The following is a 14,197-nucleotide window of genomic DNA, read 5'->3' as shown; positions in this document are numbered from 1 at the left end:
CACTAAAGTTCTATTTGCCATTTATTACAAATTTCCACTGTCACATATCCCGAAGACACAGAGCAAGACAAAACCCTACTATTAGTCATTATTGACATAGATCTAGCAACAGCACTGATAAGACATCATATGTACAAATGGACTTCAGAATGAATTTTCCCCAATATTTGATTATTAGAAAATCATGCAGGGAATGGAGATGCCTTCAGGTCTTTTGATGCAGCTGCTGCCCGACAAACTCTAGATTAATTATATTGACAAGAAAATGCCACAGCTTGTTGTCAAAGGCAGAATCAAAAGCACAGAGTTAGACAATGTAGAAAAAAGGTTCATATTTCCCTCTGTTTCATGGAACTCTTTCATGACATAGATCGTACTCAGACAGAGCCACAGACCAAAATGTCCCACAAGCTCTCAGATTTCAAAATTCTTTGACACTCACACTAATAATATTTAAAGGGGGGCAAAAATACTATTCCAGACCCCTCCCCTTTATAATGTATATGAACATTATAGATATGAGATGGCCCTACTTGAGTGCACTCCACCTAATGGTGACCTAATCCCATGTAAACCTGGCTTTTAACTGACAGAAGTAGACCTGATATCTCATGTCACTACGTAAGATTGCATTTAGGTAAAGGTCAAAAACGCTGTCCACTTGGCAGTATGGGTATGAGTACAACACATGGTTCATACATAACAAGTAACGATTCAGAATAACTGATCTTGACTAGAGGTGGGCATGGACCGGGAAAAAAACACTGACCATTGTTCCATGGTCCATTATATTTCATGGACCATGGTCCACGAACTTTTCACAGACCCGCCCCGGTTCATGGACCAGTTCATTGGTCTGTCACTTCCAGGGGCCTTGGAACCACCTCCTTCACACTCAGAGATGCCAAACTCACATTTGCATTTCAGAGTCCGAGTTATAAACTCCCCAAGCGGCCGCCCCCAAGAAACTTTCCTGTCAGATTCTTCCTTGCAATTGGAACAAATGAGGTGGAAGGGGGTGCCTTCTTTGGAGTGCTCTAAAATGCCCTCCCTGAAGTACAACATCAACCAAATTCACAGGGAAGCTACTCCTAACTGTCCCCTAATAACACGAACAGCAATATGAACTAAAAAATCCCACGAACAGCCCAATCTGCTGTTCACGAACAAGCTGTTCGTGAGGCCCCATTCTAAACGAACAGGTGGTCATTGCAAGCCTCGTTCGTTGCTGTTCATTGCTGTTCATCAAGCCAGACAGTCTGGCACCTGCAATCAATTCCCATAGCAACTCAGGCAGGGATTGTCTGAACTCTTGCTGTTGCCCTGGAAACCCCAATCTAAGCCCAATTTAGCTTGATAGGCAGGTCTTCCTTCCAAGTGTGGACTGGAGCTCCAAACTTGTTACAAGAGGAAAAGACCAGGGGGGAGGGGGTTCCCAGCTCTGGCTTTCAGGGAGAGACAGAGAGACAGGGTGAGTGCATTGGAGCTTGAATTTTCTTTGTGTGTGGTAGGATAGGGACCTAGCCCTTCAGGTTCCAGGGCTGCTGCCAGGCTCTGGGGCCAAGCTATTATTTATTATTGGTACCTTTCCTGCTGCCTGCTCAGGTAGGGTTTCTGGGAGTGGTGCGTTAGGGATCTTGATGGCTGGAAGAGAGCCTGCTGGCCCCCACAAACAACAAACAACGAATATGTTCTTGACAGGATCATTTTCATCAGCGTTCATTGTTCGTTGTTCATGGATGGCAACGAACAACGAACACCATGTTCGGGTTTTTTTCTGTTCGTGGCCATGTCTACTCATGAGTCACAGCTCACTTCTTCCAATGAAGAAGTATGTGCCCAGGATTTGGCATCCTGAGTTGGTTTCTGACATCATCATTATTTAACTGCCTTTCAACATTGTTCTCAAGAACAACATTAAAACAGATGGCATGCTGGTACCTTTGGCACCAGCCCTTACTTTTCTCTCTTCAACAGCACTGTGATTTGCAGAAATAAGCAGAGGATAATAAAAAGCAGTCTTCAGGCCAAAGTTACATTAGCAGCCAGAGCACACCTGGCTAGCTCTTCTATTCAATTGGGAACAGCCACAAAATCAGACTTTAAACAAAGCACACACAATTAGAAAATTGTGCATCATTTAAAAATGTAATTATACTTTATAAAGACTTTTAAAAATATCTGTTTATACCTATCCCCACTGAACAGAATTAGGTCCTTTTGAAATTGCCAATCAATCTAAAGTTGCCCTCATCACCTGTAATTAGGAGGACCTGTCATAATTAAAATGATTGTTTCTGGTTCCCATTAGATTTTCATACGTCAGAAGCAAAAAAAGACACATCTGAAAAATGTTATAAATATCTGAGAAAGAATTGTTTGCCAGAATAGACAAGGCACTGTTGTTTTTAATCATCATTTTTACTTTATCTTTAAATATACATTATGCTGTTTTTCACCGATTCATTGGACATCTCTGTTTCTAATCCATTTGCTTTTCTCCATTAGCTTTCTACTTCCAGGTTATTCTTGTGAAGTAGTAGATCCTAAAAGATGCATTGTTGCTTATTTAATTCATTTAAATGTTTATATGCCAGATAGTAAAACTATGCCACATATTACAGGAGGGGAAGGAATCCTGTGTTTCTTGAAGGTAAAGAAAGCTAATAATGTCCAAAAGAAATAAAATAATCTTTTTTCACAACAAGGCAGAATTCTTGATAACTGTAGCTACACAGCTATTTTTTGTGACTGTTATTTCCTTCCAATAAGCTTACATTGAGGTCTGACAATGACTGGTTCATTCTGAAAGCAGACAGTCAGTTTACATTGTACTTTCGTATACTGATTAACAAGAGGTAGTAAAATGATCCATTATTAACAGGAAGAAGAAGTCTCTTACAGACTAAGCTGTTCATAACCATATCAATAGCTGTTCAAGAAAAGTTGCTCCAAATGAATGCTGACCAAATAATGCTCTAGATGGAAAGAAGAACCTGCATCTGAAGGGAAAATTCTTCCATTAAAATGATGCTAAAACTGCTGTTGCTTCTCACACTGCTGCCTCATACAGTATGCAAGAGGCATTCCCTTTATTGTTCAACAGAGGATGATCCTCTTCCTATTCCTCATGAATTCTACCAGCCAGGCAACTTTATCATCGGTGGGATTGCCTCTCAGGTTTTCATCTTCCACAACGCTCTCAGTTTCAAGGTGGCACCTGAACAGATGTTGATTGATGAACCTATGTACGGATTTCCTCCCCCCACCACCAACTTCCTTGTATCATTCTGATATTTAACCTGCATGGCCCTTTGGAGAGTCCAAAAAGTCGGGCTCCTGCCTAGTAGCAGTCCTAACTTTGAGACTGATGAGGAAGCAAAAGGTGGAGAAGTAGGCAGATAGAGTGAAATGTGTGTTCAGTCCAGATATATGTACTTAGGCTTTGCTTAGCAGGGCAAGGGAACTAAGGGGTTGTGCTATAGTCTTTATGAGCAAGATTTCCAAAGAGAAATTTTGATTCAGTATGAGAAATATTATTCATTAAATGCCCATGCTGATCTCCTTGTATACATAAGAAAAATGTGAATTATCATATTCTTAGAATGTGAATCCTAAATGAATTACTGAAATCTACACTATTATAAATGATCCTTCCTAAAGATGCATGCAAATCAAAGTAGATATTGTTTATATATTGAGGTAATGTTTTGGTATCCACAAATAAAATCAGTTTCCATGAAGAGATAATAAAGGGCCAAAAACATAACTTGGATCTGATGAACATACTTCTAGAAGCTGTTAACAGGGTTCCATGAAAGTACATTTTCTGTTGTTCACTGAAATAGCCAATGACTCTCATTGCAGGTCAATGCCAAAAAACTACCAGCATAACTTGGCCTTGGCGTTTGCAGTAAAAGAGATCAATGAGAATCTCAACATCTTGCCCAACTTCACTTTGGGGCTTCATGTCCTCAACAGTTACTATACTGCAAGGATGACCTATAAAGCTACCCTGAGTTTACTTTCTGCAGAACAGAAGTTCAAACCCAACTTCAAGTGTGATACAGAAAACAAAATGATATCAATAATAGGAGGATTGGACACTGACATCTCTGCCAATATGGCTACCATCCTGGCCATCTACAAAATGTCCCAAGTAAGGACATTGCCCCAAGAACGAAGAAATTGCACATCTTTGGAAAATAATATCACATTATGTTGTAATCTTTTCTAAAATACCAACATTGTATCTTTCAGCTCACTTATGGATCACTTTCAGCAGTTCAGGGTGACAAAATGCTCTTCCCATATTTGTATCAAATGGCTGCAAATGAAGTTTTTCAATACATGGGTGTTGTTCACTTACTTCATTATTTCGGATGGACATGGATTGGGCTTGGAGCTATGAGTGATGACAATGGGGACAGGTTTTTGCAAACTATGGCACCAATGCTTTCTGAGAATGGTATTTGCTTTGACTTTACAATAAGATTCCCAAAACTGACATATCTGGAAGAGGAGGCAGACTTGCTTTTGAAGCAACAAGAGATTTATGACATTCTCGCAAAAAGCAAAGCCAATGTATATGTGGTATATGCACAACCTACATCCATGTTTGTTTTGAGAGTGTTGCTGTGTGCAGCACCCTTTATTTCATTGCCTCCTCTACATAAAGTCTGGATTAGTACATCCCACTGGGATTTTGAATCATTTTCCTTTCAAAGAACTTGGGATATCGAGGTTTTCCATGGTGCCATATCCTTCACAGTGCATGCCAATCAGCCACCTGGATTCCAAAACTTCCTTCAGGACATCAATCCTACTTGGGCAAATAAAGATGGTTTTATTCAGAATTTCTGGGAGCAGGTATTTGCTTGTTCTCTGACAAATCCGGCTGTACATGGAGACAGCAACAAAACCTGTTCTGGCAACGAGAAGCTAGACTCTATTCCAGTGACATTGTTTGAAATGAGCATGACTGGCCACAGCTACAGTATCTACAATGCTGTCCATGCTGTAGCACATGCTTTGCACACCATCTACATATTTGGATCCAAAAGTAGATCCAAAGAAGTTCCAAACAAAAGATTGGTAAAAGAAAAGCAAGTGCACCCATGGCAGGTAATTATACCTTTAAGATACAAAGAACACTGTTTTTGAAGGAGAGTATCATATGATATAGTAGTTGGACATTGAAGCAAGCAAGCCATTGAAGCCAGCCTTCTTAAAGTGCTTAAAAGAATTCTTCCAAAATCATGGGTTTGAATATAGGGATATGCACGCTGAAAATATTCGGAAAAACATTTGGAAATACCCAAAATCCGAAGCGGCAAGCCGCTTTGGATTCAGCAAATTTAATCACTTCGGAATGCTCTGTTAAGGTTCGGAGCATTCCAAAGTGATTCAGGGGGCTGGGTTTTCTCCAAGCAACCCCACCCACACCCACTCCCAACCCCCCCATGAGCAGCTGATTCAGGGGTTTAAATGCCCCTTTCCCTGATGCTCGCAGCAGCAGGAAAATGGGCATTTAAACCCCAAGCTTCCCAAAGCATTACAAACCATTCAGGAAGCTTTGCTTCAGGATTTCTGAATCAGTACCAGCATGCTGGCTGCAATTTGGAAATCCCGAAGCTTTCCGGATCGGGTCCGATTTGGATATTTTACCTGAATCAGATTCCTGAAGTGCACACCCCTATTTGAATAGTACAAGCTATTCTCCTAAGAAAACCTCAAGGTGGGAGCGTTTTGATGACCAAAAAAGGCTACATCAGGGATTATGGGATTCACATGAACAAAAGCTTCATGAGTGGGGATTGAACTGAAGATGAGATTTGGGTGAGATTGAGTGAGGAAACTGGTCACTCGGGTTTTTGACCTTATTATTAATTTTTGCTTTCATATCTGAAACCACAAGAAGAAAATGATAAATGTCTAGGAAAACAAAATAAACATACTGATTGTTGGCTTTGCAGATAAACATCTGTGATGCCAGGATACTGCAAATGTATTCAACCTTTTTTTGTTCTTTTCTCTCATCTTCTCTATCAACTAGCTGCACTACTTTCTAAGAAACACCATATTCAACAACAGTGCAGGAGACACTGTGTGTTTTGATGGCAATGGAGAATTAAAAACTGGATTTGATGTTACCAACTGGGTCACTTTCTCAAATGGGTCTTTCGTTAGAGTAAGAGTGGGAAGGCTAGATCCTTGGGCTCCTGCAGGCAAAGAGCTTACCCTTTATGATGATCAAATTGTATGGCACAGAACCTTTAAGCAGGTAAGTCACAGAAACAGATGCCTTGATTCTCTACAAGATTTGAAAAAAATTCCATATTATCTATTTCAGAATTCTGCCCACCCTTTAAGGCATGTTGTGGATCTCAGTAAACCTTCATCTTGCTATTCTCTATAATTTAATTTAGTTTATTAGATTTATATTCCGCCCTCCCCACACCAACAGGCAGACTTAGGCTGCTTCTGCACATGTTGGATAATGCACTTTCAATACTCTTTAGTGACCATTTGGAATTGGGTTTTCGTGTGTGAAAAAAAAATCCACTTCCAAAGGATTGCTAAAGTGTATTGAAAGTGCATTATCCAAAGTGTGTGGAAATGACCATAATGGCTGTCTTCTCCACAATTCCATTCCAGTCCATTCTGTTCCATTTGTGTGTGTGTGTGTGTGTGTGTGTGTGTGTGTGTGTGTGTGATCTGTATGACAACTGGAATCTTTTTGCAACCATGGAAGTGCTCTGCTTCTGTTTTTGTGAATATATCCCAGTATCTTGGTTTTAGGAGCTCCAACCCTACTTGGTCACAGATGCAGAGTAGTTAGCCGTGTTAGTCTGTGGTAGCAAAATCAAAAAGAGTAGGTGCTACTGAACCCTACTTGGTACTCTCTCCATCCCCATCACTTTCTTCACTTGAGATATTTATCATTAGTTGGAGTACTGAAGTGGCAGTCCTGTCTCCCACTGATATAGTTACAGCAATACTTGATGAAGGAACAGCAAGAGCAATCATCTTTTGTTGGTAAGCCACAGGGAAAATTAGATTTATAACAACGGTAATGTCCCACCTTTCTCTCTGGTGGTGGAGAGTGCCCTAAAGTCATAGCTGACTTATAGTGAACTCTTGCAAGGTTTTCATGGCAAGATATAATAGAAGTGGTTTGCTATTGCCAGCCTCTGCAAGCCTGACATTCATTGGAGGTCTCCCATCCAATTACTAACCAAGGCAGACCCTGCTTAGCTTCTGAGATTTAACGAGATCAGACTCACCTGGAATATCCAGGTCAGGGCACCTTCCTCCCTAAGCTTCTTATATTATTTCCCTGCCTTTGATTTCATTCTCACAGCAACCACCATGTGAGGTATTTAAGAAGGCAGACTCTATGAGTGGCTCAGGCTTGCCCAGGAAGCTTCCATAGCCAAAGTGGTATTCGAACCCAGGTCAACAGTTTTGGAACAGCAATACTCTCTCAGCCTAACAAACCTCACAGTATTGTTTTTGTGAGATCTCTATGGGTTCACCATAACTCAGCTGTGACTTGATGGCACTTTACACACACATTTGAAATGGAAGCAAAGTTTTAAAAACTGGAAGGTAGTAAAGCGAAGTTGGCACTTTCCTAGCTTGGACTGAGGACACTCACATTTAAATCCAATCATGGTCATGGAAGCTTGCTCAGTGAACTTGAGTCAGTTACACTCTTTCAGGTTTTAGAGGCCATTCCTAGAGGCACTTGCTGTAACTTCCAGAGGTTACTAACTTCTCTGGCAGAGTAGGGATTTGGATGTGGATCTTTAAGATCATAGTCCCTCTAACCACTACACAATAAAGGCTCTGATAGGTCAGGGAGGTTGATATGCCCTCTCCCAATTTCGTCAGAGGGGATATTTTCTTCTTTCCCTGTCTGTGCTGCCTGCCCTTTCTGTCTTATCGTGAGTAAACATTTAATACAACTGCAAAGGCCAGAGGGACACTAGGGACCTAATCTGTGTCAGGATGGTCTGATTCTCTACATTTCTGGCATGTTATCCTGAAGCTGGAAGCCAATTTTGAGCTAAGCAGGGCAATCCTGCTTATCTTGTGAGATCTGATGAGATTGGGTAGCCTTGAAGGTGTTTGTCTCTGTTTTGTGGTGATATTTGATGCCAGTTTCCTCAACACACTTAACAGTACCATTTTTATAGGTATAACTTGTGTCTCTCATAAGGATATTATGCTTAACTGGAACATCTGTATCTAATCCTTGAAAACTGAAGGTAGTTCATTTATGTAGGACTAGAAACAAAGCCCATTGTGGGGAAATAATACAACGGGCTCTAGAAAGGGGATTGTAGGCAGGCAGGCAAGCATACACTCCTCCTCCATCACTGATCCCAACCAGTGAAGGAGAGGGATAGGCATTGCTACCTGCTCTACAACTGATCTCAGCAACATGAAGGGGTAGTGGGCTTTGCTACCTGCTGCACATCTGATACAGACCGGGTAAAGTGGGACAGGCATTGCCACCTGCTCCGCTCCTGATTACGGCTGGGTGAAGGGGGGCAGGCATTGCTGCCTGCTCCAAGCCTGATCCCAGCTGGGTGAAGGGAGGTGGGCATTGCCACCTGTTCCCTGCTGGGTGAAGGGAGGAGTGAGCACTACCTCCTGCTCCTTGTCTGATCACAACAGGTGAAGGCAGGCGATGAGCTTTGCTACGTGCTCCATTCCTGATCCCAACTGGGTGAAGGGGGTGCAGGCATTGCCACCTTCTCTGTTCCTGATTCTGGCAGGTTGACGGGGGGTAGAGATTGCTGCCTGTTGGCACCTGATACCGACACGGTGAAGATGAGGTGGGCATTACTGCCTGTTCAGTGCCTTATTCAAGTAGGTTGATGGGGGTGGGCATTGCCACCTGCTCCATTTCTTATCCCGGCTGGGTGAAGGGAAGAAGGGAATTGCCTTCTGATCTATGCCTGATCCCACCAAGGAGAAGGCACGAGGTGGACATTGCCAACTGCTCCACTCCTGATCTCAGCTGGGTGAAGGGGGGTGGGCATTGCCATCTGCTCTGCTCATGATACCAGCTGGGTTAAGACAGAGAGTGGGCATAGCCACCAGCTCCACTCCTGATCCCAGCTGGGAGAAGGTGGGTGGGCATTGCCACCTCCTTCGCTCCTAATACCCGCTCTGTTAAGGCAGGGGTGGGCATAACCTGCTCAGCACCTATTACCAGTTATGATAAGGAGGGGGTATGTATTGCCACCTGCTCTGCTCCTAATAACACCTGGGTTAAAGAGGGCGTGGGCATTGCCCCTCCTCCACTTTTAACAGCTGGGTTAAGGTGGAAGTGGACATTGCCATCTGCTTCTCTCCTAATGCCAGTTGTGATAAGGTGGGGGTGGGCATTGCCACCTTCTTCGCTCCTAATACCAGCTGGATTAAGGCAGGGGCAGGTCTGACCCCTACTCCGCTCCTGATCCCAGCTGGCTGAAGGGAGGCTGGCATTGCCACCTACTCTGCTCCTAATACCACCTGGGTTAATGTGGTGGTGGGCATTGCCACCTGCTCCACTCTTAATACCGTTTCTCAACTAACAAGCCAACCTCTGTAAATACAGCAGAAAAACAGTGAAAAACCACACCGGAGGATACAATCCAATTGTAACAATAATTGTAACGATTTATATACTCTAAAGTGCATAGTTCTCAGTGAAATTCATAATTTAAATACATTTCATACACAATATACCAAATGCCTTCAAATATCCCATCCATTGAATACACGAAGAATTAATGTTTTGGAATAATTGTTAAGGCCCCGACTGGGGAAATGCATATGTTGCTCACTGTCCAGAGCACCCTCGCTATGTACAAAAGTCTCATCTGTATCCTTTCCAGCGCCTTCACAGAGGTTCCTGGCTGCTCCTCCTGAGTTTCTCTTGGTTGGTCTGCAGTGGGACTGACAGGGGACTCCTGATGAAGCAGAGGGAAACAAGTTGGACATCAGCAGGACCCTTGTAGAGTCCATGCCAGTGACGAGCTTTTTGTATCTCTTCAGCCACCTGCAACATACAGATGAGTCCTTTGACTATATGCATGAACTAGACACTATTATTTGGTCCTTTATTTGCACTTGACCAAATTGCAGAACTTTACCTCATGGCGGTTCATTGATAAAAGAGCTTAATACTGTCTGCGAAACAACAACCCTTTGATGAGACTTTTGTACATAGTGAGGGTGCTCTGGACAGTGAGCAACATATGCATTTTCCCAGTCAGTACCTTAACAATTATTCCAAAATATTTAATTCTTCGTGTATTCAGTGAATGGGATATTTGAAGACATTTGGTATATTGTATATGAAATGCATTTAAATTATGTATTTCACTGAGCACTGTGCACTTTAGAGTATATAAATTATTACAATTATTGTTACAATTGGATTGTATCCTCCGGTGTGGTTTTCCACCAGCTGGGTTAAGGTGAGGGTGGGCATTGCCCCTCCTCTGCTTTTAACAGCTGGGTTAAGGTGGGGGTGGGCATTGCCACCTGCTTCTCTCCTAATGCCAGTTGTGATAATGTGGGGGTGGGCATTGGCACCTTCTTCGCTCCTAATACCAGCTGGGTTAAGGCAGGGGCAGGCATTACCACTTACTCCACTCCTGATCCCAGCTGACTGAAGGGGGGCCAGCATTGTCACCTGCTCTGCTCCTAATACCACCTGGGTTAAGGTGAAGGTTGGCATTGCCACCTCCTCCACTCCTAATACCAGTTTGTTAAGGTGGGGGGTGGGCATTGCCACCTGCTCCACTCCTAATACCAGCTGGGTTAAGGCAGGGGTGGGCATTGCCACCTGCTTTGCTCCTAATACCAACTGGGTTAAGGTGGTGGTGGGCATTGCCACCTGCTCCGCTTTTAATACCAGCTGGCTGAAGGTGGGGCAGGCATTGCCACCTGCTCCGCACCTAATACCAGCTGGGTTAATATGGGGGTGGGCATTGCTAAGTGCTCTTCTCCTATTACCGGCTGTGTTAAGGCTGGAGATGGGCATTGCCACCAGCTCTGCTCCTAATACCAGCTGGGTTAAGGCACGGGGAGGGCATTGCTACCTGCTCTGCTTCTGTTCCCTGCCTGGGCTTTCCACCAAGACATGTTTTCTGGAGCGATATGGTGAGTTACCTGGGCTTTCCTTTGTGGCAGCGCCCTCTGGTGGTTCACCAGGGTATAAAGTGAGTTGTCTGAAACATGCTCACTCAATTATATATATAGATATAAAGTATTAGCCTTTCGGAATTAGTCATTTTCTTAAATATTGTTACCTTTATTGGATTTCCCAGCTTCCTTATCTGGATTCGGAATAATTGGCATTATGAGGACACAAACATATTTCAAAATAAAATTGTAAAAAGGAGGAGAGTATTCCCCTTTTGAACAACCAAAAACTCTTTGACTAGTCTCATCAGATCCGTAAAGTTAACAAAAAAAGCCAATCAGGGAGTTTGTAAGCTGGGCAAAAAGGGAGCTGGCTCCAAAATGATATTCTCATACTTCCATTCCAATAATGTAAAATGTGCCATTATGTGATGCTCCAGTAATACCTTTTTAATGTTAATGTTTATTAATAAATAGTTACAGCCCCGTTCAATGTGCAATGACCATTGCCGTCCTGGCTACAGCAGGAAACGGAAGGAAGGAGAGAAATTTTGCTGCTATGATTGTGATCCTTGCCCAGAAGGAATGATCTCTGAGCATAAAGGTAGGGGAATGAATGAACATCATAGCCAGTTATAGGGCATTATTAACCAAATTAATTTACATTGATATTCAAATTCTGCACTTCATAGAAATGAGAAACCAAGCTATTTCACAACATCATTCTTCCACCCAGCATTTTATTCTTGCAACATCCCTGTGAGAAAAGATGAGTTAAAAGTGATTGGCCCAGAATCATCCAACCAAACTTCCATGGAATAATGGAGGTTCAAGTCTGGGTCCTTCAGCTCCTAGTTTAACTAGTACGCCAACAGGCTTTCTGAGCTGTGTTCTAGATGGTCGAAAGTGCTGTCAAATTGGGCTACAAGTGGAACGAACGCAGACAATTTTGCGTCTCCAAAACGTGAAAGAGGAGGAAAATGAGGATCTGTGGGATTTGGTCTCGGAACTACTGGCGACACCCGCGAGGACGACTAAAGAAGAGGTTAAAAGCGCCATTTTGGAGGTCCGTCGGGCTTCTTCAAAATATGCAACAAAGCGACAGTTGCCTCGTGAGATCATTATTGACTTTTCAACTAAAAAGATTCGGGACACCATCCTATATAACTCATACAATGCGGATTTGGACTTTATGGGTTTGAAAGTCAAGATTTTGAAGGACGTTCCATTTCTAGTCCGGAAACGGCGTTTTAAATATAAAAAGTTTGCAGCTCTTCTGAGGGACCATGGAATAAAGTACAAATGGTTATTCCCGGAAGGAATATGGTTCAGATATAAAGATCAGGCCTATAAGATATTATCAGAAGATCAACTAAAGGATTTTGAGAATAAAAACCCAGAACTCTGCTGCACCAAGAACGAAGAAAAGGAGGAGCCGGAGGGGGGGGGGGAGGAGGAGAGCATTGCAACAGCAGTTGCACAGAGAGAATTGCGTCCGGGACCCAGAAGGGGGAGGAAAGTTTAATCAGAATTTGAAATGTTTATTCTCTGTATGATTAACCACTCCATCATTATTCTATGGAGCTATTTTTGTATTATGACAGTATGAAGGGAAACATTGAAGTGTAGTGTTTAGTGTTTGTAGTTCATTCCCCCCCCCTTTTTCTTTTTCCACTCCCCTTTGTCCCTTCCCTCTTCCCTTTCCTTGTGATAGTCTGGTGTAGTGTTTTGTAGTTATGAAAAAAAAAAAAAATAAAAAATAAAAAATAGAAAGTGCTGTCAAATTGTAGATAACTAATGGTGACCCCTACTGAGTTTTTCAAGGCACAAGAATAATAGAGGTTGTTTGCCATTGCCAACCTCTATTTTATATTTGCCTGGTTTTTTTTTCTTCACAGATGTTTGCCAATATCATAAACAATTCTTTTTTTTCAGACATGGATACCTGTGTTAAATGTCCAGGGGATCAGTATGCTGACAATCAACAAAAACAATGCATTCCCAAAGGTATAAGTTTCCTGTCCTACCAAGAACTTTTAGGGATCATCTTGGCCAAATTGGCGATCTCTTTCACTCTGGTCACAGCTTGGGTGCTTGGAGTCTTCATAAAACATCAGGACACCCCCATCGTCAAAGCCAACAACCGAACCCTCAGCTATCTCCTCCTCATCTCCCTCTTGCTTTGTTTCCTCTGCTCCTTCCTGTTCCTTGGACAGCCTGTAAAAATGACCTGCCTTCTCCGACAAGTTACTTTTGGCACTGTGTTCTCTGTGGCCCTTTCCAGTGTGTTGGCCAAAACCATCACTGTGGTTCTTGCATTTATGGCAATCAAACCAGGATCTGTAATAAGAAAATGGGTAGGGAAAGGAATGGCAAATTGGATTATCCTTTCCTGCTCCCTTATTCAAGCGAGTATCTGTACACTTTGGCTAAGTAGTTCCCCTCCATTCCCAGACACAGACATGCATTCAGTGAAAGGGAAAATTGTACTGGAATGTAATGAGGGCTCTGCTATCATGTTTTACTCTCTCCTGGGCTACATGGGCTGCCTCGCCACTGTCAGTTTGTCTGTGGCTTTCTTTGCTAGGAAATTGCCAGACACTTTCAATGAAGCCAGATTTATCACTTTTAGCATGTTGATTTTTTGTAGTGTTTGGTTGTCCTTTGTTCCAACCTATCTGAGTGCTAAGGGGAAATACATGGTGGCCGTGGAAATCTTCTCCATCTTAGCCTCCACTGCTGGCTTGCTGGGCTGCATATTTTTCCCAAAATGCTACATCATTATTCTGAGGCCTGAAATGAACAACAGGGAGCAATTAAGAAGGAAACAGAATTAAACAATTTGAATGTCTCTCTGAATTCTGCTTTTGTGTATATTTCCCTGAAATGTCACTAGTGGTCTCAAAAAGAGTTCAGGGGCTTCATTCAGTTACCTGACGAAAAGCTTTTGCCTAGCTGTGTGCCTAATATTTTACTGTTAAGTTTTATTATACTTGCAATGCACATTAGATACATTAACAGCAGATCAGTACAACGAAATAAATATATG

The 14,197-nt window shown here is 42.6% G+C and overlaps 1 protein-coding gene across 1 annotated transcript; it reads left to right on the top strand.

Annotated features, from left to right (window-relative positions):
* The first annotated feature begins 3,871 nt into the window (after nucleotides 1-3,871).
* Nucleotides 3,872-13,985, top strand: LOC129339446 (vomeronasal type-2 receptor 116-like). The gene is made up of 4 exons (XM_054994027.1): nucleotides 3,872-4,159; nucleotides 6,056-6,283; nucleotides 11,626-11,752; nucleotides 13,084-13,985. Exons 1-4 carry the CDS (start codon nucleotides 3,872-3,874, stop codon nucleotides 13,983-13,985), a joined length of 1,545 nt encoding a protein of 514 aa, XP_054850002.1.
* Nucleotides 13,986-14,197: the final 212 nt, after the last annotated feature.

Source organism: Eublepharis macularius, chromosome 12, assembly GCF_028583425.1.
Source record: "Eublepharis macularius isolate TG4126 chromosome 12, MPM_Emac_v1.0, whole genome shotgun sequence".
In the NCBI taxonomy this organism is placed as follows: Eukaryota; Metazoa; Chordata; class Lepidosauria; order Squamata; family Eublepharidae; genus Eublepharis; species Eublepharis macularius.
Note: the sequence above shows the minus strand (reverse complement) of the source record. Positions and strands in the feature narration are given on the sequence as shown.